Consider the following 27441-nt stretch of genomic DNA (forward strand, 5'->3'; position numbering starts at 1 on the left):
AGTAGGTATATTTGTATGCATAGATGCAAATGTAAGTGTGTGTGTGTGTGTGTGTGAGTGCATGGGGCATAGATGTGCATCTATATCATACATGCATGTGTGTGAATGAGTGTTTATGCACATGCTCATGGGTGTCATGGAAGTCTCATTTGCGTATATGCATGTATGAGTGAGTTAGGAACATAGGCATGCATGTGCTTGCATGTCTATGTGAATGTGTATGTCTTCATGAAAGCAGCCATGTTAGTCTGCATTAATAATTTATTTATGGACACGAGTTCATCAATGTGATTTTAGACTTGGTTTTTTTTTTAAGAGGTGTGATTTTAGACTTCTTGTGCATTCCAACTATTTTCCACACATTAATAGTGCCAAAACATTTTATTTTTATTCAGTTTTTAATAAAGATGTTGCAGCGTTGAAAATAAGTTGAATTTTTAAAAATTATTTGAAAAAATAAAAGGTATTTTCCACAATTAAATGTTCCCTTAAAAAACAAAAAAAATGCAAACGCGCCTTTAGAAATTGCAGGAGATTGTAATGGCTTGAACATCACATTACCACTTGGAGGACCTCTCTCTTAACTAAACAGACAAAGGAGACCAACGGTAGAAATGTTCAAACATCCATTCTTAACCATGTAAATCATACAGTAGGATTAAACGAAACAAAATAAACAAATAAGTAGTCAAAAATGACCTCTTCTCTAGCAACTAGCATTTCTAACCGCTGTTTAAAAGTTTCATAGACAAATATTTTTCCATCACCCTTCGTTTAACCAAAATGGAGAACCCCAAACATTACGAAAACCAAGCAGCAGCAGAAGAAGAAGGAAGAGGACAAAAGGAGGAAGAGGAAAAGGAACGGGAACGCACTCAAGAGGATCCTTCAGCATGCCCAGAGAAGAAGAAAGATTCCGCCAAACTCAAGAGGAAGAAGTTGGGACTCTCCTGCATACTCAACACAGAAGTTGGGGCTGTTCTAGCTGTGCTCCGGCGCATACCCGAATTGAACTCTTCCTATATGTATCCCTCAGACGATTACACCGACCCCGAAATCATACATTCTCTCAAATCCTTACGTGCCCTCATCTTCAACCCCCATCAAGAATGGCGAATGATCGATCCCTCAGTTTATTTCTCCCCTTTCCTAGAAGTAATTCAGGGCGACAATGTTCAGTCCAGTGCGACGGCGGTCGCTCTCTCGGCTCTCCATAAAATCTTCAAGCTCGATATATTTGATGAGAAGACTCCAGGAGCCAAGGAGGCCGTCAATTCGGTGGTGGCGGGGATTTTGAACTGCCGCCTTGAAAAATGTCAGCCGACTACGAGAGATGAAATTTTGATGAGGATCATACAACTGTTGAATGGACTGATGCATTCCCGCGCTTCAACTCTGCTTAGCGACCACTCGGTTTGCACCATTGTTACTACCTACTTTCAGGTCGTGCAGCGCACGGCGGGCAGAGGAAATTTACTCCAGAGAGAAGCAAGGTACGCGATGCACGAACTAATTCAAACCATATTTTCTCGGCTACCAGAGATGGAGGTTAAGGATGAGGAGAATTCGGAATCTGACACTGAAGATGTTGACGTTGGAAGCAATTTGGGTTCTGGGTATGGAGTTCGTTGCGTAGTTGATATCTTTCACTTCTTGTGCTCTTTGCTTAATGTAATAGTGGAGACAGACGGGTCGATGGCACCTACTGACGAAGAAGATATTCAGGTATTTGCCATGGTTTTGATTAATTCTGTGATAGAGTTGAGCGGAGATGGGATCGCAAAGCATCCAGCCCTCTTGAGGATGATCCAAGATGATCTATTTCACCATTTAATCCACTACGGAACAAGTTCGAGCCCTCTCATTCTGTCCATGATTTGCAGTATTGTTTTAAATGTCTATCACTCTCTTCGCAGGTTAGATTTTGGCGATAGCAAAGTTCTTGCTTCTTGATTATAGTAAAAAAATTCTATAAAATCTCAACCAAAACTCTGTCGTGCGTGGTTTTATAGGTACATCCGTCTTCAATTGGAAGCTTTCTTTACATTCGTGTTGTTTAGAATCGCGGTCCCGGGAAGCTTGGTCCAAATCCAAGAAATTGCAGTTGAAGGAATTATAACTTTTTGTAGGCAGCCAACATTTGCAATTGAGACCTACATAAACTATGACTGTGATCCAATGTGCCATAATTTGTTTAAAGAGATTGGAAAGTTGCTTTGCAAGTATGCATTTCCAACAGGCATTCCTTTGACCAGTTTACAGATCCAAGCCTTTGAAGGCCTGGTGGCCACCATTCACAATATTGCTGATGATGTTGAGAAGGAAGAAAAATCAAGCTCTTTTGGACCATACCCAGTTGACATTACCGAGTATAGACCTATCTGGGAAGAGAAATCCAAAGAAGACAGTGATTTAGGGACTTGGGTGGATTTTGTACGCACAAGGAAGGCGCAGAAGAAGAAAATGATGATTGCTGGGAACCATTTCAATCTAGATGAGAAAAAAGGTTTGGAGTACCTAAAGATTTCTCATTTGGTCTCCGATCCTGCTGATCCAAAAGTCCTTGCCTTTTTCTTTCGCTACACTCCCAGGCTGGACAAGAAAATGATTGGGGATTATCTCGGTGATCCTGCTGAGTTTAACATTCAAGTTCTTAAAGAATTTACAGGAACTTTTGATTTCTCCGGAATGATTCTCGACATTGCTCTTCGAAATTTTCTGGAGACATTTCGATTGCCAGGAGAGTCCCAAAAGATACAGAGGATTTTGGAAGCTTTCTCGGAGAGATTTTATGATCAACAACCCACTGAACTTTTTGCAAGCAAAGATGCAATGTTCATTTTTTGTTACTCCCTTATTATGCTCAATACTGATCAACACAATCCGCAAGTCAAGAAAAAGATGACGGAAGAAGATTTCATCAGAAATAATAGAGCAATTAATGGGGGGAAGGATCTTCCCAGAGAGTACCTCTCTGAACTCTTTCAGTCCATCTCAAACAATGCAATTACACTCTTTACCCAATCTGGTTTGCCTACAGAAATGAATCCAAAAAGATGGATTGAGCTTATCAATCGATCCAAAGTCATGCACCCTTTTATCATGTGTGATTTCGATCATCTGTTGGGGAGAGATATGTTTGCTTCCATTGCCGGTCCTTCAGTTGCAACTCTTTCTGCAGTCTTCGAGCATGCTGATGATGAGGAAATCCTTCATGAGTGTATAGAAGGTTTGTTCTCGGTGGCTCGTATTGCCAAGTATGGACTAGAAGACATTCTTGACGAGGTCGTTTCCTTACTCTGCAAGTTCACCACACTTTTGAACCCTTATGCCGCTGCAGAAGAGATTCTCTATGTCTTCAGCAATGATATGAAGCCTAGAATGGCGACCCTTGCAGTTTTTACCATTGCAAACAATTTCGAAAGCTCAATCCGAGGGGGTTGGAGGAGCATTGTGGATTGCCTTCTGAAACTCAAGAGGCTAAAGTTGCTTCCTCAGTCTGTTGTTGAGCCCAACACAACGACAACCTCATCATCTGACCTCCACACACACACAAGATCTGAATCGGGCATAATTTTCCCGAATCATGACCCTAAATTTGGCGGTAAGCGCCAATCTTCCGGCATGATTGGGCAGTTTTCACACTTCCTCTCAATGGAAAGCATGGAAGACTCTTTAACCCTTGGAGGCAATGAGTTTGAGCAAAATCTCAAAATCATCCAACAATGCCAAATTGGGAACATCTTTGCCAAGAGCTGCAACTTACCTGATGAGACATTGCAGAATCTTGGCCGCTCTCTGATATTCGCGGCTGCTGGGAAAGGACAAAAATTCAGCACGCCAATTGAAGAAGAAGAAACTGTTGGGTTTTGCTGGGATTTGATAACAGCCATTACTTTAGCCAACACTCATCGATTCTCGACATTTTGGCCTTCTTATCATGATTATTTGCTTGCAGTTGCCCAGTTTCCTCTGTTTTCCCCTGTCCCATTCGCAGAAAAGGCCATTGTGGGATTCTTCAAGGTTTGTGTCAAGCTTCTCTCTTTGAACCAGCCCAACAAATTCTCAGAGGAGCTCATCTTCAAGTCCATAAATCTAATGTGGAAGCTCGAAAAAGAAATTCTCGATACATGTTACGAGTTCATCACGCAATCAGTGAGCAAGATTTTAACTGAGCATCCCAAAAATCTGCAAAGCCAACTCGGATGGAAGTCGACCCTCCATCTGTTATCAATCACTGGTCGGCACACGGAAACATACGATCAAGCAGTTGAGACCTTGATCAAGTTGATGTCTGATGGGACCTATGTTTCACGAGCAAATTATCCCTATTACATTGATTGTGCTTTTGGCTTCGTTGCGCTCAAGAACAGTCCGCTGGAGAAGAACATGAAGATCCTAGACCTGATGTCAGACACTGTCAATTTGTTGATTCAATGGTCCAAATGTGGGTTCTCGGATCCAGGAAGCAGCACGAGTAACGTGAGCAGCTCCTCCACGGAGGACAGTTCAAGAGGTTTTGGCCTTTATAATCTTATCGTGAATTTGTTCGTGAAGTTAGGAGAAGCACTCAGAAAGACCAGCTTAGCCAGGCGAGAAGAAATAAGAAACCATGCAATCTTAGCTCTTCAGAGAAGCTTCACGCTAGCTGAGGAGCTATGTTTCACATCAACCAACTGCATCAACTGCTTTAACCTTGTCATTTTTGCAATGGTTGATGATCTACATGAGAAGATGTTGGAGTATTCAAGAAGGGAAAATTCAGAGAGGGAGATGAGAAGCATGGAAGGGACTCTGAAGATTGCCATGGAGCTCCTCACAGATGTGTTCTTGCAGTTCTTGAGACCTATATCGGGGAGTCCCGGATTTCGGACGTTCTGGTTGGGGGTGTTGAGAAGAATGGATACGTGCATGAAGGCTGATCTGGGTGAATATGGTGGCTCCAAATTGCCGGAATTAGTCCCAGACTGGCTGAGGAAGATGATCACAACAATGAAGGAAAAGGAGATTTTAACGCAGATAGAAGGCGAGGATCTATGGGAAATTACCAACATTCAAATACAGTGGATAGCTCCTTCACTCAAAGAAGAGCTTTTCCCTGAAGAAATATAGAGGTAATAAACAATGATTTCTTATTTAGCTGAAATCCATGTGTATGATGAAGAAAACTAGATTTCTTATTTGGCTCTTTATTTTTGTCGTCACACCTTATTTTCTTGTATCACGGAATTAATTAGTTAATTAAGTTGTCCAGTTGCACATAACAATAGCAACTATGTATATATATATATATATATATATATGACACGCACTTCCCTTTTACTTGTTTAATGGGATGCTAGCATCAAGTAGCCGAAACCTCCCCTTCACGCGTACATGCGTCTGTTTCTTAAATTCTAGATATATTGAAAATAAATTTCACTCGTTATATGTTTGATATTGATGGATTTAAGTCTAATTCGTCACATATTTAACATCTAAAATACAAGCATGTTGTGTCGAACACCCCACTTGTGTCAAACACCAATACTACAACTATTGCTATTGAACATATAAGAAATTAAAGTAATGTAAAAACTAATAATAAAACAATAAAAAGAAGAAGACAAGAAATTTACAAGGTTCGGTATAGAATTACCTACGTCCTCTACGTCCTCGGGCACCGATGATCAATCCACTACTTCTTGACAAAGTACAACTTTGAGGTGAACTCTTTATATAGCTTCAACCTCAAGTCCAAAAAACACTTCTCTCCAATGTGAGACAAATAATATAAAAAATTCAAAACAACCTTTTATACTAATGTGGAACTATTCTACCAATATGTGACAAAAAAAAAACAACAAATCTCCACCTTGACGATAAATTCAACAAATTTTTCAGTCACCAACATTTTCTTGAGTTCCACATCATCGGCGCCTTCCAAAATTATTCAGACTTGCAAGATATTGATCAAGTCCAAATAATGTTTGAACTTGATTGTTGTCACAATCTTGGTCAACATATTTATGGGATTTTCAGTTGTAGCAATCTTCTGAAGAAGTATCTTGCCTCTATCAATAGCATAAAATGAAACCGAACGTCGATATGCTTCATTCGTGCATGGTAGATTTGGTTCTTTGTCAAATGAATAGCACTCTGACTATCACAGAACACAACAATGTGCTTCTGAACAACTCCCAAATTTTCAAGTAAACCCTGCAACCAAATAACTTCCTTAACAGCCTCTGAAGCTGCCATGTACTCTGCTTTTGTTATAGACAAAGCAATGATAGACTGTAAGGTAGACTTCCAACTCACTGGACCATTAACAAATGTAAAAATATATCCAGTAGTTGATCGATGTTTATCCAAATCACCTGCAAAATAAGAATCAACATATCCAACAACACGTTGATCAATAGTATTATTTTTCTTAAATACTATTCCAACATCAATCATATTCATAATATATCTCAAAATCCATTTCACAGCTTGCCAATGTCCTTTACCCGAATCATGCATATACCTGCTCACCATACTAATTAGCTTGTGAAATATCAGGTCTAGTACAAACCATTGCATACATCAGACTACCAACATCACTTGCATAAGGAACCTGTGACATATACTTACGTTCCTCATCTGATTTAGGAGATAAAGTCGCACTAAGTTTGAAATGAGGAGCAAGAGGAATGCTTACTAGTTTTGACTGCTCAGACATGCCAAAACTATGTACTACCTTCTTCAAATACTGTTTCTGAGACAAACTAACTCTTCCTCTCATTCTGTCTCTATGAATCTTCATGTCAAGTATCTTCTTTACTTCACCAAGATCTTTCATCTCAAACTCTTGATTTAACAGACTTTTCAATTTGTTGATTTCTTCCTTATTCTTTGAAGCTATCAACATATCATCAACATACAAGAGTAAATATCTAAAAGATCCATTTTGTAATCTGCAAAAATAAATACAATGATCATGTTTATTTCTGATGTACTTTTGACCCATCATAAACTCATGAAATCATTTGTACCACTATCTTGGAGACTATTTTAAACCATACAACGATTTACCCAGTTTACATACCCAATTTTCTTTTCCAGCAACCTGAAATCCATCTGGCCGAGTCATATAGATTTCCTCTTCCAAATCACCATGTAAAAATGCAGTTTTTACATCGAGCTGAACTAGTTCAAGATCAAATTGTGCTACCAAAGTAAACAAAATTCAAATGGGAGAATGTTTAACAACTGGAGAAAATACCTCACTATAATCAATGTCTTCCTTCTGTACATAGCCCTTAGCTACCAATCTAGCTTTGAAGCGAACATTATTTGCAGATGGAAATCTTTTTTTCTTTATATAAACTCATTTACAACCAATTGCTTTCTTACCCTTAGGTAGCTGGGCTAACTCCCAAGTCTGATTCTGATGAAGAGACTGCATTTCTTCATCCATTACTTTTTTCCACTTGTCTGATTTAGAGTTCCTCATTGCTTCTTTGAAAGTGTAAGGAACATGATCATCCACAATTGGAAGTGCATAGGCCACCATATCAGTATACCGAGCAGGTTTTCGAATTTCTTGTCTTGGCCTTTGAGAAACAATTTCTCAAATGATTCTTGTTGCTGTAAAGATTCTCGAATTGAAATATCCTCTTCTTGTACACTATTCCCCATCGTAACTGGAGAGTTACCTTGTATAGTCCCATTTCTCACTGGGTTTCCCAAAATTGTCTCAACCTCCACCTGTTGTTGAGTACCACTGGTCTTTTCTTCAACTCGTGACTCCTTGCGTAATGTTTTCTTCATCATCGCAAGTTCATCAAAAGTCACATCCCTGCTTAAAATCTTTTTTTTCATCTCTAGACACCAAAGACAATATCCTTTGACTCCTACACTTATCCCCAAGAATATTGCTTTCTTGGCTCTTGGATCCAACTTAGATTCTTTAACATGATAATAAGTCATAGTACCAAATACATGTAAAGAATCATAATCACTAGCAGACTTTCCAAACCATACCTCATAGGGTATTTTTCCCCCTATTGCAGATGATGGTAGACGATTGATGAGATGACACGCATATCTAACAGTCTCAGCCCAAAACCTTTTGTCTAACCCAGCATTAGCCAACATACATCAAACTTTTTCCAACAAAGTTTGATTCATGCGCTCTACCACCCCATTCTACTGTGGTGTATTTCGAACTGTGAAGTGTCGAACAATACGTTCATCCTAACATACCTTCATAAACAGGTCACTCATGTATTCACCACCATTATCTAATCTGAGTCGTTTAATCTTTTTGCTAGTTTGAGTTTCAACTAATTTTTCCCACTTAAGGAAAATATCACACACTTCATTTTTATGCTTCATAGAATACACCCAAACTCTTCTAGAAAAATCATCAACAAAAGTGACAAAATAATGCATACCACCCAACGAAGCCATTTTTGTGGGCCCCCATACATCTGTATGGATGTAGTCTAAAATACCTTCAGTCTGGTGGATTGCTATGCCAAATTTCACTCTAGTTTGTTTTCCCGGAATGGAATGCTCACAAAATTCAAGTTTGCACACCTTTGCACCCTTTAACAAACCTCGCTTAGCTAATAGTTACAAAGATTTTTCTCCTGCTAATCGCATATGTCATAACCTGCATCTTTCTTAGAAACAATAGCTACTGAGCCAATAACTGTACTACCTTGTAAATAATACAAGTTTTTTTTCTTTATTCCTTTCATCACCACCAGCGCACCTGATTTAATCTTTAAGGTTACATCTTTCAAAGTAATAGTGAACCCTTTAGATTTTAAGGCATCCAATGAAATCAGATTCTTCTTTAGGCTTGGAACATACCTAACATCAGTCATGGTCTTAATAGTTCCATCTTGACATTTCAACTGTATTGATCATATTCCAATTGTTTTACAAGTATTATCATTTCCTATAAAAACAACCCCACCATCTAATTCTTCAAAATTAGAAAACCATTCCCTATTGGGACACATGTGATAGGAACAATCAGAATCCAAAATCCACTCACCAAAATAATGTGATGAAGATGTTCCAACAAGAGAAAAATCTAACTCACTTCCATCATCATTGGCTATATTGGCATTAGAATGTGCTTTGCCCTTATTCTTCTATTGTAATTTAGGGCAATCTTTCTTCCAATGCCCTCTCTTACGACAAAAGGCACATTCATCTTTAGCATGTCTCCCACGAGATTTACTCATCTCATGAGATTTACTCTTCCTTCTAGGCATAGGACTTTGAGAACGTCCCCTTATTGTTAGTGCTTCTGCTGTTTCCTTATGGACCCTCTGATCCTTCTTTATGCATTCAGTACTAATCAATGCAATACAAACAACATCATAAGTAACTTTATCTTTCCCATACAATAAAGTGGTGGTCAAATGTTCATACTCATCAGGGAAAGAATTCAGTAATAATAAGGTTCTATCCTCATCTTTCACCTTTTCATCCAAATTTAACAAATCGACCAAAATTTTATTGAAAGCATTTATGTGGTCATTAATCAAAATACCTGGTTGATACTGGAAGCGAAACAATTTCTTTTTCAAATAGAGTCGATTTTTCAGACTCTTGGTCATAAATGTGTCTTCCAATGTCTTCCACAATTTCTTTACAGATGTCTCCCTCATAACACAATATTTCTGATTTTTGGCGAGACACAGACGAATTGTACCACATGCCTAACGATTGATCCTTTCCCAATCTCTGTCACCCATATCTACTAGTTTATCATCCAAAGCAATATCTAGTTCTTGCTGATACAAGATGTTCATCACCTCACATTGCCACATACCAAAATTATTGGTACCATCAAATTTCTTCACCTCAAACCAAGCATTAGCTATCGTCTTCGATGATGACGTCGAAGCCGAACGGGTTGGAGTTCGTGTGGACAGAGTTTCTTCTACTGCTGCACTAGTTTCTGTCATCTTCTACATATTCAATAGCAACCAACAAAGCAAAAGGCCTAGGATGAATAGTACGTACCAACTGTATCTACTCTATTTTATCCTATGAAATTCCACTTTGACCAGACCAACCTCCAAGGAGCGACTAAGCTGCAATGGTCTCTGAGCACTCGCTTAGACAAGGTCTTTCTTAGGCATCAAACGTGGAATCAAAGATCCTAACAGAGGAACACCTTTGTATTAACACTATTCAACCTAACTCTGATACTAATTGTTGTGTCGGACACCCCACTTGTGTCAAATACCAATACTACAACTATTGATATTGAATATATAAGAAATTAAAGTAATGCAGAAACTAATTATAAAACAATAAAAAGAATAAGATAAGAAATTTATGAGGTTCGGTATAGAATTACCTACATTCTCGGGCGCCGATAATCAATCAACTACTTCTTGACAAAGTACAACTTTGAAGTGTGTTTTACAAATGAAGAGTTGAGCTCTTTATATAGCTTCAAACTCAAGTCCAAAAAACACTTCTCTCCAATGTGGGACAAATAATATAAAAAATTCAAAACAACATTTCATACTAGTGTGGAACTATTCTATCAATGTGGAACAAAAAAACCAACAAAGCATATGAAAACGTGAAGGGAAAAGTCCCCTTTATAATTTGCCCAACGGGTTGTTACCCTTAAAAAATTTGTATGTACATGAAAATTTCATTCAATTCACTAACATCCCATTCAAAACTCAAAAAAAAAAAAATATTACAAAAATGAAAGGAAAGTATCATGTAATCTTCATTTTTATGTTTGATAAAGAAAATAAAAAATATACTAAATCTATAAGCAATAATTTGTTTTATAGTTTGACTTGTACATCATTAATATTTATTTTTTTTTTTTTCTAATTTTAGTCATATTAAATCAATCTTTTTATTTTATTTTTTTATAGTATTTAATGGAGAAGGAAAATGTAAGGAAAAAAAAAAAGAGTTTTCTTCTTTTTCTTTCCTTTTTCCACATAAAATCTTTGATCCAAAGAGACCCTAAAAAGACGCTCCTAATTTTTCCAAATACCTTCAAAAAATTACCCCTCAGCCTCATGTCCACAGTCCAAGCCACCACAAACACTGATTTGTAAATTTTCAAAAATCATAAGGATAATAATTGATAAGCTTTTCTTTCATCTAAAATATTTAGGTTCATATCATTTATTCACTTAAAATAAGCTTTTAGATTTTCACACAAGCTTTTCATACATTAAACAAGTTTTAAAATAGCATCTTATCTAGGCCCGGCTGGATTTACAACAAACAATCAAGAATGAGCTTTTGCTGAATTGGATGTATTGTTCAATTCATTTATATCACTAGTACAATAAAAGGGATTAAAAACTGACATGTTATCCCCCATTGCTGTGCTTCTACATAGGGTTAAACAGAGCTTGTAAATGAATTAATTATGAGCCTAAACAGTCTAATTCAACTTTCATTAAACTGTGTTTGTATGATTAAGACCCTCAAAATTGGCTTCGAGTTGAAATCTCAACGCGTTGACCACACCCGTGACCCCGACACAAAAGTTCAGCAAAATGTAAACGAAAACAAAACGAAATGAGCTAGTCTCATTTTCCAGTTCCATTTTCGTTCCTGCACTGCATCACAACAAAATATGAAAATAGAATTCAAGCGAAGGAGCGCACTGCTGGAAGATTTATTCAGTGTTTGTGTCCATAAAACAAATAGACAAGTAGCATTAGAACTTAAAAGTTACAACAATTTCAAAGATGATAAAAGAAGCACTCCAGCAATGATATTCCCAAGCCTTCTGTTGCAGAGAAAACAATCATTAGCCTGTGCAGCAGCTCAATAAATTGTATTGCCAGTCCAAAACCAGGCACGCAACTGTAAAATCTGCCAACCCAAGAGCAATTGAATCCAGAGAGCTTGTGTAAAGAACCAAAACACCCCTATTAGGGGGATGCAAAGAATAAAACAGAGGATTTTTTTTTTTTTTGGGGGGGGGGGGGGGGGGGGGGGGGGCGGTGTGTGGGAAGAGGGGGGAGAGAAGAGCTTCTTGAAGGATAATGCCTCCTATTCAAAAATGCTCCCAGTAAGCAATCCTGGGAAATTTTCCTCCTCTACCGACTTCAACAGGATAAATTATGTACAGTCTGAAATGTTGAACTTGTGCTATGTATCTGCAGCTTAATTTGACATGCCAAAATAATTATGGGATGTCTGACACTGTCGAGGGACTCATGGAATTGTATCCATTGGATAGGAACCGAGGACCCGGAGAAATCTAGCAAATTCCTGCAAGAAGCAAGAACACTTTAAATGCCAATGCACAAACAGAGAGAGAGAGAGAGAGAGATTGGCTGTGGACTGCAAAAGGGTAAAAGTTGGCCAACATTGGTCACAAACAGGTTTTACTAGTTAGTTTTGAAGGCATTATACTATTATAGTAGCTGAGCGTCCCGCATAGGCCAATAGGAATAGTTGAAAATTTCACCAATCAAAATGAAACTGCATCTCCAAGAATAATCTTTTTCTATTAACACAATAGATATTCCAGTGGCAACATCTTGAAAAACAACAAACAAAAAAAAAAGCTGCAGCAAACAATGACTTTTGCTCCTAGGAAAAATAAAAATAATTGTATACAAAATTACCAACATAGGAATTTGAATTCATTGTTCTTGATAATATAGTCCTGCAAATATGACTCAAGAATAGGAGAGGCAATTCCATGAGGCTTTAAAATTTTTGAACCTTATGTGCTGTGTCATAATTGTGATCAAGAGAACTTGTTCTTGTGCTTTAATATAAATGGGCAAAGATAAACCAATTAAAACATCAACCCTGCCTCTATTTTCATAATATCAATAGCACGCTCTTTAAAAAATTACGTATTTGATGTTAGATATTGAACCATGCTTGAAGAACTAGTTCACAAAAGCAAACAACAAGAAGAAGTTTTAAGTCCAACTAGGTGGGATTGACTACATGAATCCTTTTCCGCCAATTAACACAATCGAGGGCATTTTCTTCGGTTAGCTTAAGAACTATTAAATCCTTACCATCTCATTCCATGTTATTTTAGGTATACCACTACCTCTTCTAATAGCAATAACAATAACTAATTCACTCCTTACCAGTGCACTACTTGGTCTGCCTTTCAAATGCCCAAACCATGTAAGCCCCTCCCCTCTATCTATCTTCTACCGGTGCCATGCAAAACTTATTGCGAATATGTTCACTCCTTAATGTATCCTTTTATGTTATACTACTCATCCACCATAGCATTTGCATTTCAGTAACTTTTACTTTTTGGATATGCTGTTTCTTATTTGCCAAACATTTTGATCCATAGAGCATGGCTGGTCTTGTAGTCATCCTATAAAACTTCCATTTTAATTTTGGGGGTATCTGTTCATACAACACACCCAAAGCACTCAAATTTACCCAACCTACTTAATTTTATGTATTACCTCCTCTTCACTTTCTCCTTCCACATGCATAATAGATCCAAGGCATCGAAATCTACTAGTGCTGTTAATTTCTTGATTATCAAGTTTAATCTTATCTTTAATATCTCTCCTTACATGAATGAAATTTTATTTCATATCCTCCATCTGATTTCTAGTTATTCTAAAACCTCCAGACTCTAAAGCTGTTCTTCATACTTTTAACTTAGATTTTGCCCCACTCCTACTTTCATCAATGAAAACAATATCATCTACGAACAACATACACCATAGGATCTTATTTTGGATATTCGTAGTGAGTACTTCATCAATCACTAAAGCGAAAAGATTAGGGCTCAAAGTAAAACCTTGTTGTATACCTATTGTGATTCAAAATTCTCTAGACTCTCCTACTACAGTCCTAATGCTAGTCGTTACTCTATCATCTATTAATGACATTAGTATACCTACTATATACTCTCTTCTTTTCTAAAACCCACCATATAACTTCCCTAAGTTTTTTATCATAAGCTTTCTCTAGGTCAATTAAAACCACATGCAAGTCCCTCTTCCCTAAACTTTTCTATTAATCTTCTTAAAAGATAAAGAACTTATGCTGTCGATGTCCCAACCAATCCTAGGTATAAACCGACTTGATTCTTTAAAGCCCTCATTTCTAATCTTGTTTTTTGTTCAATTACCCTTTCCCATATTTTCATCATATGACTCGTATGTTTAATTTCACAATAGTTATTATAATTTTGAACATCACCTTTGTTTTTTTATATAGCTATATAGGTATTAAAGTGTTTTTCCTCCAACAATCCAGCATTTTATTGGTTTTTGTAATAGTATTGAACAGATTAATTAACTATATACTTCCATTATCCCCCAAACATTTCACAACTTCAATTAGGATGTTATCTAGTCCTATAGTTCCTCACTTCTCATCCTTTCTAAAGCCATCTCAACTTTAGTGACCATTTTTGCAACTAAATCTCAATTTTTTTTAATCTTTTCCTTATTTGTTCCTAGACTACAGGATGGCTAGATGAATTTGGTTTATGTTGTTTTCAGTCTTTGAGGAGGTAGGGGTCTTCCCAAAGGCAGTCGTAGGTTTCATAAAAGTTTGTTACAAAGGCTTTGGGACTAGTAAGTGAGAATCCTTTGGAGAAGTGCTATCTTCACTCTCCTTTGGACTCTTTGGACAAAAAGGAATGCAAGGATTTTTAATGGCAAAATCAAATACTCCTTGCTTCCTTTGGGATATAGTGGTTTTCCTTGCATCTTTTTGGGCTCATTATTTTGGGTTTTTTCAAGGTTTACTTTTGCCAAACCTTCTAGTTCTCTAGGATGATCCCTTATCCTCCTTTAAGCTTTCAATTTGATTTTCATTAAACAACTTATTAAAGTATCTTTGTCACCTTTCTTTTATGACTTGTTCTTTAAGCAAGACATTAACATTCTCATACTTTATACATTTTACATTACCTAAATCTTTGCACTTTCTTTCTCTAACACTAGTAAGTTTATATATGTATCTTTCCCCTTCTTTGCACCTAGTCTAGCATATAAATTATCATGAGCTCTATGTTTAGCTTTCGTAATGGCCTTTTTTGCATCTTTTCCTACCTCTTTATACTTTTCAAAGTTTTCTATGTTTCTACTATTTTTTTTATGTTTTATACCAAATTCTTTTTATCTTAACTGATTTCTTGATCCCCACCACCAACTCTCTTTACTACCTGAGAATCTTCTTTTGCATTCATCTAAAATATCTTTTGTTATCTTTTTAATAGAGCTAGTCAATCTATTTGACAAAGTGTTCACATCTACCTTATCCCTTATTGTCCAATCACCCTCTTTGATTATTTTATCTTTATTACCATATTTCCTCTCTTCTAGACTCCACCACCTAGTCCTCTAACATTGATTTGTATTGCTCTCTCCTTCATTTTTTAGCACATATATCTAATACTACGACTCTATGTTGTGTAGTCAAACTTTCACATGGGATAACTTACACTCCTTACATGATAAACTATCTCCCTTCCTAAAGAAAAAAATCTAGTTGCCTTTTATTTTGTCCACTCTTGGAGGTTGTTAAGTTTTTTGTTTTTCGTTTTTGTTTTTGTTTTTTTTTTTTTTCTTTTAGTAAAGCAGATTTTCATTATAACAAGATCGTATGACATGGAAAAATCTATCATTGGGCTCATTTTTATCTTCATATCCATAGCTTTCATGTATCCTCTCATAACCTTTATTTTCTTTTCCAATGTATCCATTCAAATAAGTTACTATGATATTTTTTTCAAATTCCAGCATCCTTTATATAATACTATCCATTTATTTTTAAAAAAGGTGTCCCCAAGCTATAAGGCTCTCCGCTTTGCGAGGATGGAGGGGGGCAGGGCCATCATAGTGTACACAATCTTACCCCTACTATTATGCAAAGATGTTTTTTACTTGGACTTGAACCCATGACCAACTGGTTACGAAGGAGCAACCTTCCTATCCATGTCTTCCCAAAATTGTCTTAAAGTTTTTTGCCTAGCCTAGTTGGGAAGCATACGCACTAATGGCATTTATCTCTTGGCCTAAACTATCTTGACTTTTATGATCCTATCCCTATTACTTTTGGTGTTTACCACGTTATCTTTTAGGTCTTTGTCTACAATGATTCCCACCTCATTTTTATCTTCTTTTTTTTTCCCAATGTATCAAAGTTTAAATCCCAACTTTATTTTTTTTCAATTTCTCTACCTTTCTCCCTTATCCACTTAAGTCTCCTAAAGGAAGATTACGTTAATTTTTCTTATAGTCATTGTGTCAACCATCTCCATGTTTTTGGCCTTAAGTGTCTCTGTATTACAAGTACCTAATTTAACCCTAGTTTCATGTACTAACTTCTTAACCCTCTCCCGTTTGGAATGGCCCAACCTAGGCCACCATCGTCCATTTTTCGCTACACTTGGGTGGTATAAGTGCAATGCATCGCTCATAGGGGATGCCCTAGTGAAAATTTGGTCAGGATTCATATCATACAAATTTGACAAGTTTTATGCTAGTTGTCATCTACCTAATGCAACTCTACTCATTTATTCAGGCTAAGGACCGACTGTGTGTGGAGATATTTAGGGCATTTAGTGTTACACAGGCAGAGTGCATGTATCTAATGATCGTTGATTGATAAAAAAAATTTAATAAATAGTTGTCGTAGCTCTATATTGAAAATTAGAAAAAATTGTATGCATATATTTTTGTTTTTGAGAATCTGGGGTGGAAAAATGATTAGTGCATAAATTGAAATACATAAGTTGCAAACTTGAAATCATTATGAGAGCTAGTAGTTCTTGAAGGGAGAATGTAGTTAAAATGCACATGTTTAACCCAAAAATCATAATATTTTCTTGAACCCAGAATGTTGATTCACAAGTGTTTTGAATTTCAATATATTCAGCATGTTATCTTTTTGAAAGTTAGTAAGTGGTTGATTTTTTTTTTTGATAATAAAGTAAGTGGTTGATGGCTTAGTGCAAACTGTACTCAAATTCAATGCATGAAACTAGAACCCCATAAACCCTAATCTAAGTAATCCATTGCTTCTGTAACCGGCACTCACTTCAAAATAACAAATGCCCTACATCTAGATCACGATTCCATGCACACATAACAATCAACAGAGGCCTGAACTTAGCATCTACACACACACACACACCAACTATCAAATCTTTAAATTGATGCATAAAAATGAAATAGAATATCTCAAGCATGCAAGTCCGAAGTGTGTTTCAAAGCTAGAAAAAAACCATGACTCATGCATGAGTTATTTTGAAATCAAAGTAGAGTTGAATACGTTTTGTGTCTAGAGATCAGAATGTGAAGTTTAATGCATATGTTAAGCCTACAATTCGAAATAAAACCTAATCTATGAGACAGTAATCCGAGCCACAATTTTGTTTTCTAGATCCTAGATGTAAGACTAGTGAAACCCAAAAGCAGATTAGAGAGACCAGACATCAGATTTAGATCACAAGAATGAGCAAATCTAGAAGAGAGACCTAGATCCACATATAAGAGAAGAGATTCGAGAGAGTTCAGATCGTGAGAAAATCATAGTGAAAGAGAATGGACTAAGAGAGATAATTGAGGACTTGTTTAAAATGTGGAATTGGATAATTGCATAAGAAAACTCAAAAGACATAAGAATGCCATATTTTTCTGACACATTACTTCATACATTATACAAAAACTGACCTGCAGCTGTCCCAATGCATATTGGGCACGAGGCTCTGCCATAGAAGCTTCAAAGTCTATATAGAAAAGGTAGTCAAAATACCTGCCACCAGATCTCAGTCAATTAAACAGCATGGAGAAGATGTCATTTAAAATGTGGAATTGGATAGTTACACAATACCATTAATTAATTTTCCAAACTGATATAAGAACAGAGAAAGGGAAAGTCAGAAATTTTCTTATAAATAGAGAAACATTTTAATAGGCAAAATATGGATCTAGGGAGCTGTTTGGCCCTTAGAAAATATAAATTAATAGATTTTTTTTTTGTTTGCTAAGCATTTTAGGGCACAATCCATGATAAGGAGTCATGGAAATAAATTGAGCCATTGGCATAAATAATAATTAAATATTGATACCAACATCTCATTAAATTATACAAGAATGTAATGACCCTGCACATGTGATGGGGAAAGCACATTTAAATGCAATGAAACCGATTCATTTATAATCCTATGTAGAACACGACGGTTCTTCAGCAGTATAAAAAGCAGAAGATACAAGCTCTTTTGAAGTACAGTGTGCTTTTACCAGTATGTTGTGCATTGTTAACTCTGTAATGCTACAGATAATCAACATCTATATACGGTGGCATTTTGTTCACATAGTAAAAAATATCCTGGTAGAATGACGTTCCAAAGAATCTCATTCCTGCAGCAAAATATGTGCATCGGGATTTTGTTTTTAGTTCACGTTGTAAGATTCCTAGGATTGTACACAACACGCCTATGTCAGTGTTTGGTTCAACATGGAAATCCTGGCATGCATTATGAGAAAAATTACTATCATACCCTGACGTGCATATAAACAATATATGAAGAATAATCCATGTTCAACACAAAAACCTACTAAGAATATCTAGCAAATTAAATCACTGTTCTGAATATTTCAACCATCAATCATAAACAGAAAAAATTCAACTCCTATAATCCAATTAACCGAAATAATGGGAGGCAATATGGCCTCAAAATTTCAACCATTATGTTATATTATTATAACTTATTAATAATAAAATAAAATAAAGGCAGCCCCGTGCACAAGCTCCCGCATATGCAGGGTCTGGGGAAGGCGCGGACCACAATGGGTCTATAGTACGCAGCCTTACCTTGTCTTTTTGTAAGAGACTGTTTCCACGCCTCGAACCCGTGACCTCCAGGCCAAACGGTGACAACCTTACCGTTGCGCCTAAGGTCCCCTTTTTCAAAAAAAGAAAAAAAAAAAGAGCAGCACGGTGTACAAAGCTCTCGCGTATGTGAGGTCCAGGGAAGGGGCGGACCACAATGGGTCTATAGTATGTAGCCTTACCTTGCATTTTTGCAAGAGGCTATTTCCACGCCTCAAACCCGTGACCTCCAGGTCACATGGCGACAACCTTACCGTTGTGCCTAATAATAATAATAATAAATGTAATACTAGCTTGTCATAATACTATATTTATAGGAGCATTAATGTCTAACCAGCCAACAAAGTGAGGAGCAATTTAGTCTCCAAAATTGGACCCAAGAAACTTACTCATGGGAGAGCATAGAAATGGGGTTTCCATGTTGGTTTCATTATGATCTTATAGAATGGCAATTTCTTGAATACGTTCGTATCACCAGAAAGCCAAAAGGGTCAATAGGTCAGGTTTTACAACAATTACTTGAAATGCGTTTGGATTACATCCTCTTTCACTTGGGTATAGCTTCGACTATTCCTGGAGCTCGACAATTTAGCTCACAGGGAATGTGAGACTACTACAACATCAAATTTCTGCCCCAAAACAAACATGGGAATGAGATGTCACAAACATCACATTCCTAATAGATGCCGCGAGCCAAATGTGATGGGGATCAGCACGCCCTACCTTCCTTATTTTCAGATCTTCTGACACGTGGACAACCCCCTGATGTCCACATTTCCTTTGCCGACATGATGACACGTGGACGACCTCCCGATGTTCACATCGATTCATAATTGTTTGTAATTTTTGAATGGATTATTTGAAGACTTGTTTTGAAGACATTTCAGTGTGCCAGTAGAGCCAAAGCAAGTCCGAGTTCAAGACCCATGTGGGCCCCACACAAAATTGGGTCTTCCTTTGACTTTTGTTTTATATTTAATTTGCAATCTTGTAAGACAACTTGCTTGATTGCATGTGCATGTCTTAGTAAGTTGTGTGTGTTGTAAGTTGAGTTAGTATTTATTATGTCTAGAAAGTTGGAACATTTATTTTGTTAGTAACTTGTAAGAGTAATTAATGTGTCTAGTAAGTTGGTGTCTTTATTATTTGTCTCCCATGCTTGTGTGGGAATTGTTTGTTGTTTAATGTCTTTGTCTCCCCCATGCTAGCAAAGCTTGTTAATGCTTTGTCCCCCCATGCTAGCTTATATATATCCCTTCATTGTAAGAACTATGTAGAGAGAGAAAAAGTATTGCTATTGAATTAAAAATGTTTTCCCTTTGTGAAGCTTGTTAAGCTTCGTCTAATCCTTGTGATTGTGTAGTGAGAGGCTACGTCGTTCTCCTCAAAGATTAGGTGGTGAGAGACCACTATTCTATCCAGCGACTCCATCCCTATTCCATTTTCACGACTTCCCTCCATCACCCACACGACCATCACCGAGTTACACCCCAAGGCCACCAATCCATCATTTCATTTGCTGCATACATATCCATATTTCAAAGTGTGCACGAAGAACTTCAGACAAGTTCTAACTATCCTCCAACGCATCCACACCGCCACACCAAAATACCCCCCCACATGGCCACTTCCCTTCCATTACATTGCTGCGTTCGTCTTGGTGTTTCAAAGCTTGCTCGGAGGAATTTTCTAGCGTGGTCTAAGACTAGTGTTGAACAACGTCAAGTCATCCAAACAAATCTCTTGGTAATTTCAGTACTTGTGTTTGAATCCTTGCTATATATTGTAAACCCTTGCTTATATTGAAGCTTTTGCTTGAAAGCCTGAAATTCCATACTTGAATACCACATTTAAATCCATTGACTTCAATATTGATACTTGCTATTTTAAAATCAATTGTGGGAATACTGCTTGCTAACAATAGAACTTAAATTCTTGAAATTTTGAATAACATTTTTGTTGCATATAACTTGATTCCTTTGTGAAAGGACTCCTGGGACTTATTTTTGAACAACATCATACACCATTTAAAAATTCAACAACATGTGAAATGAGGCTTGATTTATTGTGTTTATGTTCAGTTAATTGAGTTCTTAAATCAAGGTGTCTTGAGTGTATGTTCTTGTGCAAGGGTTGAAACCGTAGGACATAGGTCACCCTTTCCCGTCCTACATCAAAATGTCCCCTAAAAGGTAAGATGGCTAACATGTCCAGCTTTAGCTAATCAAGATTCAAAATACCACTTACTTGGCACTCCCTTTGTTAGAATCATCAACCACCCTTAGCGGACGCTTTCTCTGTGGACGGCTCTCGATCTGAACTTGCATTCAAAAATAAAAATAACTAAAATTTTCTCTTTTTTTTTTTCAAAATAATGAGCCAAACCCTTACAAGCTACCTTTGTCAAATTTATTCCCCTTAACGCAAACACAGCCAAGGCTTTAAATAGAACTCCAGGGCCCTCTTCTAGAGTGAAGACAATGCTTGTCTAGCAAGAAAAAAAACAGAATCTTGATGATATGCCTAAAAAAAAAATTAATAAAAAAAAATAAAAATACTCAATAAAAAGAACAATACCTTAAATGGCCTTTCAATTCCTGGAATTATGGGTTCCCTTGCAAGTATGAGAAAACGCGTGATATTGTCAGACTCATCCTGGTTAGTCCACCATGGAATCAGCCAAATTAAGCAGCATTGGTCATGAATTACATAAACTAACATCTTTCAAAAATTAAAATGACCAGAGACAATTCTGGCATTAAATAAAAAGGTTGAAAAACTTCAAAACAATTTATTTGAGTGAGTGGGTAACACTAAATCAAATCCTCCTTGTAGCTAGCCTTTTGTGATGCACCTATAAATAAATGTAGGAGCACATAAGCATGTGCAGGTTCTGGTAAAACTAGTATATACTTGCATATAACACATTCCAGGGCATAATTTCATTATCATGGAAATAATATCGCTGAGTCAGTATGTCTATTGAGTGAGCATTTGTACTCCCCTGCACTGTTTGCAAGGGACTAATAGCCATCGTTCCTAACCCTGCCACAAGCAAGAGCTTTCTGGACTAGGCTGACCTTTATAGTTCTAAATATGCATATGGCTATTCTAGAGAAGTCAAACTCCAGACCCTGCGTAATGCAACTAACTATAAACTTTATCAACCTTCTAACACTAAAGCCTATAAGGAAATGTGTGTGTGTGTGTGAGAGAGAGAGAGAGATCCTTCTCGTTTAACAAAGACTATCACCCTCAAGTGAGTGACCCAACATAGTTGGGCTTAAGCCTTAGTTAGTTGCATTGGGTTGTTGAAGTACAAGAGTAATTCCTTGGATGACCAGAACAAGTGATAGCCCAAAACTTGTCCAGACTGAATGCATAAATTGTCCAGGCAGGGGGAAATTAAGACAGGTGCAAGAAGCTCAGGATAATACTCATGAAATAAGTTCCATTTAAAAAAAGAAAAAAAAATAAAAAGAAAAGTCTATCAAAAATAACTTTATGAGCTACCCACCTCCAATATTTGAAATGCAATTGTAAATTTTAACAAGATGGAATTTATGGTGTGAGAAAGGGGGTAGCAAATAGACGGTCCACTTGGACAGCCATATTCTCAACTGAGCAGCCAGGGCTGATGAACCACTAGGACACATTCAAGTTGATAGAAATTGTGTACTTCTGTGACACTGGAACCCAAGCCCTTTTCCAAGAAATATTACCTGCATCATTGAGTAAAAATATTGAAGGGCAAACCTTACCTGAATTTTTTCGGCAAGAATATCAAGCCCATATATCTCAGCTGCTCGAGCACTAGCAACTGCTCCAGTGTCTCCCAACTTACTCGAGGCAATAATCTATCCAAAAAATCCTCATATTTAGAGTAGACTCCAGCATAATTTCCAATAAGAAAAAGAAATTTTCCCAATGAAAGACTACTTCCAGGTCACCTGAGCAGCACCAGCAGTGTCATCAGAATTAATTCTGACAACACCCAACTTGGTCAGTGTCATCTCACATTGATCAAGCGCCTAAAAGTAAGAATAAATCAATTTAAAAGACAGCAGCAAAACTTTTGAGGATCTGAAAGCTCCAATGCCAAAGAATAATGCTATTTATGGGAAATTCGCAGCAATTTTATTAATTTTGCATCATTACAATTGAATAATAGGCAACTCAAGCAATGAATAGTATATTACTTAATTTTTATCAGTTGTAACCTGTAACCTTATACCACTAACCAAATTGCAATGTATCATAACTGTATGAAAATTTAATTTGCCTACACTTTAAATACTTGTTGATAGCCAGCATGCATTGAGCATGGAACACGTTTAATTAGGCCCACGGAGCACTATATATAACAAACTTGAGGGAAATCCCTAGTTTTAGAATCAGCAACAAAAATAGGAAAATATCAATGAAAATGACAAACCTGAGGGTGACTCAGAACCTGCTTTAGGTCCTCCTTTCTGACCCCAGGCAACCCCAAAAGGCAGTGGTTCACAACCAATTGCACCTCCCCCACAATATGCAGCCTATGGCGAAGGAGTAAGTCATAATTACGGTGAATGCTTCCCCCTACAGAATTCTCAATGGGGAGGACTGCTTTGTCAACTAACCACAATTCAACTGCCTGTGGAACGGGAACCAGCAATAAAGGATACAACAATAACTAAAGCAATTCAATTGCAAAAATTAATAATAATATATCTATCAAACCTTAAATGCGGTTTCAAACTCCTCACATGGGACAGCCTCACTAGTCGGATATGCTTTGAGTGCAGCAGCCTCACTGTATGCACCTGGTACTCCCTGTAGGAATAGAATGAATATTTCAAAATAAGAACTTTTCAATTTGGTTTAATAAAATTATTATACTAATATTTTTCAAATTTAATTTCACTACAAAGCAGTAGCATAATTAAATTTTCAATTATGCATATGTAACACTGATGAACTTTCATTTATAATAACTGTTTTTTTAGCCTGTAGCAGTTGAGGGTTTCATTCTAGTGTTAGCTTTTATTTCCTTCCATTGTTTAGGTATACGCATATCCAGTGAATCACGTTCCAAGATATTTTTTAGGTTAGATTTGGTACACAGAATACTTATTCCACAGAACAGGGATGGAATAATACAACGAGAATGAAATGAAAATTGCATAGGGATGTAATAATTTATAAAGAAGCCACCCATACAACTGTTTGTGCTATTCCTTCCAACATAGAGCGGGAAAGGAAACATTCGTATGGTAAAATTTGGGATTAGTCATTCCTCACCTATTCCTTATTACGGATCTATAAAAATTTTGCATTCTAATTTACTTTATGATAATAATTATCAAACTCTTATACTACAACCACTCCGCTCCTTAGACTAGACATTGTGTGAACCACATGTAACCTAAAAAATATACATGGAGAGATAAGCTAGTGTAAACAGCCTCCACATTTTTTCCAGTCACCAAAAATTAGTTGTTAGTTTTTATGTGATCTTTGGGGTGATCTAAGGGCTGTTCCTGACACCTGTATTGTGACTTCACATCTATGGGGGAAGAGATATTAAATCCTGTAGAGTAGGCTGCCATAATACTATTTTGCACCAGCAAGGTATCATGTATCAACTCTTAAGAACAGTGACTATAGGCCTTTGTTGGTAAGTGTTTCTCAATTATTTATATTTATTTTATTCGTTATAATTTTGGTAGCATCCTAATTCCCTTATCCTCATTCTCAAGATTTCCTTCATTGAGCATAGAACCAATTTATGGATATATTTTGCAGTGTATAATCAAGAATTATACCTGATAAGCAACCTTGACCTTTGAACCATCACTAGGAGAATGCACAATATCACTCGCAGACAATGGTTCTGCAATTCAGGCAAATATTCAAGTTATTGTCTCATAAGTCATAACCAAAAATTAAAAGGGAAAAACTTGAAATCAAGCAAACTATAAATGTTTGAACAAGATCATGTCCTAAGCATCAAATTGATAAAATGCAGTATGTGGAAACATGCATCTTAAAAAAAACTAGCAATACAATAAAGCATGATTTAACAAAAATGTAGACCAATAACTGTTACTCAAGCGGAATTTGTACACTTGATTTTATATTCCAAAGTGGAATTCAACAAATATAATTGAAATCTTAACAACCATCCAAAAAACTTCTAAGTAAACAATAAAAGGAATGTAAACCACAACGTTCTCCTTGATTATTCTATACCACAAAAACCATGCTCAACTTCCATTTAGAGAGGAAAATCACGCTTCCACCTTAAAATGCTAAAACATATTTTTATTCAAATACATGCTGAAAATGACAAGTACCCCAGCTTCTAAAACCTAGGATTTCTTGAATCCATACACAAGGTTATCCGTTTAATCGATGGAAACAATCAAGTTCCAAACCAAAGTAGCAATTCAGAAAACAGGCCCTTTTTCGCATGATTCATTCCATCAAACTCAAACCACTGAACAACCCAAAAATATAAACAAGCCCTTGAAAAAACACCCCATTAATCATCAAATCTCACATGACAAAATATGAAACACAAACAAAGAATGAAACACACACGTTTGGTTCTCTGTTAACAAACGCTATTTAACCATAAAACTTCAAGTCAACAAACAAGATCAGATATAATGTCCACAAACTCATCAAGACTTGAGGTCCAATTTTAGGCAAAATAAATAGCTCAATTATGAAAAAAATCATATATCTGGTTTCCCCAAAAGGTTATTTGCAAACACAAATCCAATAAAGTGGTAAAAAACAAAACAAAAAAAAAATGCAAATACAAACGAAGTAAAATATAATTTTCCAAGAATAGGAATCGAGTTACTGACTAGGAAGAAGGTTTGAGTCCTTGTGGAACTCTCCGGAGCCGGTATCCTGAGTAGGATCAACCCCACCAGCAGAGGCCAATCCGGGCGATACCGGCTTCTCATCTTCAACAGGAGTCGTAGCTCGCTGAGCCAACACAGCCCAACATTCCCGTTTGCGAAACCTCTCGCCATCAAACCTCAGATTCAATTTCAAAGCAGACCCAAAACTCGAAGAACCCAAATCTACAAGACCCGCGAGGGGATGATGATGAAGATGAAGATGACGATTATGATGATGATGCTGATGATGATGAGGGAAAGAAGGCGCGCAAACCCAGATGGGCGTAGCCTTCAAAGCCATAATTTCATTAATTTGAACCAATTAAACAACTCCAGAGTGGGCAGAGACCTCGTGCCGAGGTGTTTCGACAGGTTTTCGAGATGCCCAGAACCACATTGTCAATAAGGAGGACGAGGGAGGTCTGGGAATGGAGCCCACAATGGCTGTGAAGTGAAAATTTGGTGGGAAGAGAGAGAGAGTCGCTATGACAAAAAAAATGCTTAGAGAGATAGAGAGAGACAGAGATAGAGAAAAGGGGGGGGAGGAGAGGTAGGTGAGCAGAGTGTTGGGAAACACGTTTCCTGAGATGTGAAAGAGAAGATAGCAGGAGGGGGGGTTTTGGTAAGACGGTGCGGGAGACAGCAGGGGATGACTGGAGAAGACAAAGGCTGAAGATTTGCGTGGTGTGTTTGGGTTGAGAATTGAGATGGGCTGGCTGGGTTTAAGGGAAAGGTCTAACAGCTACTGCTACTGCTACTGCTACTGCAGCTCGAAGGCTTATCTCCATCCCGGCCATGAGTGAGGCAGCAGTAGGGCCTCCCTGTTCAGACCCAAAAATAACCATTACGGAAAAATTTGGGAATTGGGACATTCGATATTCTTCCTTTTATACTTTTTTTTGTCACTTAATACTTTAAAAAATAAATGTAAAGTCTGAAAAGTAATTTTTGAAATACTGAGTGCATCTTTCTTTATGTATCATGTAATTTTATTACTCTAACTGGATCCTTGCCTGGTTTTTAAACCTAACTTGAAGGTTATTAATTTTTGTTATTAATATGCATTAAAAAGGTGAATCTGTGTGTGCGCGCCCACAATTAATTGATCAATTAATACCTTAATTTGTGGTTGATATTTGAACAAAATTCAAGATTTTTTTTTTCTTTTCTGTTGGTGGTAAACACGTATTCGTCTCTGATAATTTTGTTATGATAGCGCGTGATTCAAATTATGCAATTCATTTATTTTTTAAAAAAAAAATGTAAGTATGAAGTTTAGAATCAAATTTTTTTTTTTCATTGAGATTTTTGACAATTTAAATTTAGTATTGTATACCTATTTAACATTGATCAACAAAAATGCTCAGACATAATAAATTGTGTATGTTATAATCAATATTTTTGGAAAGTTGACACTATTTGTATCTCAACATTGTGGATCATAACAAAATTTGGTGACCAAGACTATCTATACTAAAGTTGAAGATTGGTGGAAATGTATTTTTTTACCTAATTTTACTTTTTTTAGTCTTGTCCTTTTTCCTCTTTCCTCTCTCTCTTCAAACCTCACCGGTTCTTAGCATGAGGACCCTCTTCATGTCGGTTGGACCCCTTAGTTTTAAAGTAGTCTCTTTCCCTGTTGATTGGATCCTCCGTTCCCAATGTGGTGTCCCGTATTACAGTGGCCCCTCTATTTTTTATTTTTATTTTCCGCTCT

The 27441-nt window shown here is 36.8% G+C and overlaps 2 protein-coding genes across 2 annotated transcripts; one reads left to right on the forward strand and one right to left on the reverse strand.

The window, feature by feature from the left end:
* Positions 1-783: 783 nt before the first annotated feature.
* Positions 784-5112, forward strand: LOC131153662 (ARF guanine-nucleotide exchange factor GNL2-like). Its single transcript, XM_058106113.1, has 2 exons — positions 784-1916; positions 2013-5112. The coding sequence occupies exons 1-2, from the start codon at positions 784-786 to the stop codon at positions 5110-5112; spliced, it is 4233 nt and encodes a 1410-aa protein (XP_057962096.1).
* Positions 5113-11623: 6511 nt separating this feature from the next.
* Positions 11624-26585, reverse strand: LOC131152780 (arogenate dehydratase/prephenate dehydratase 1, chloroplastic). The gene is made up of 11 exons (XM_058104640.1): positions 25686-26585; positions 24636-24703; positions 23551-23643; positions 23264-23464; positions 22779-22859; positions 22590-22685; positions 21406-21483; positions 21227-21316; positions 21076-21143; positions 17667-17748; positions 11624-12255 (listed from the first exon to the last, which is right to left on the reverse strand). Exons 1-11 carry the CDS (start codon positions 26023-26025, stop codon positions 12199-12201), a joined length of 1254 nt encoding a protein of 417 aa, XP_057960623.1. The 5' UTR covers positions 26026-26585; the 3' UTR covers positions 11624-12198.
* Between the last annotated feature and the right edge of the window lie 856 nt (positions 26586-27441).

The sequence above is a fragment of the Malania oleifera genome, chromosome 4, assembly GCF_029873635.1.
Source record: "Malania oleifera isolate guangnan ecotype guangnan chromosome 4, ASM2987363v1, whole genome shotgun sequence".
In the NCBI taxonomy this organism is placed as follows: domain Eukaryota; kingdom Viridiplantae; phylum Streptophyta; class Magnoliopsida; order Santalales; family Ximeniaceae; genus Malania; species Malania oleifera.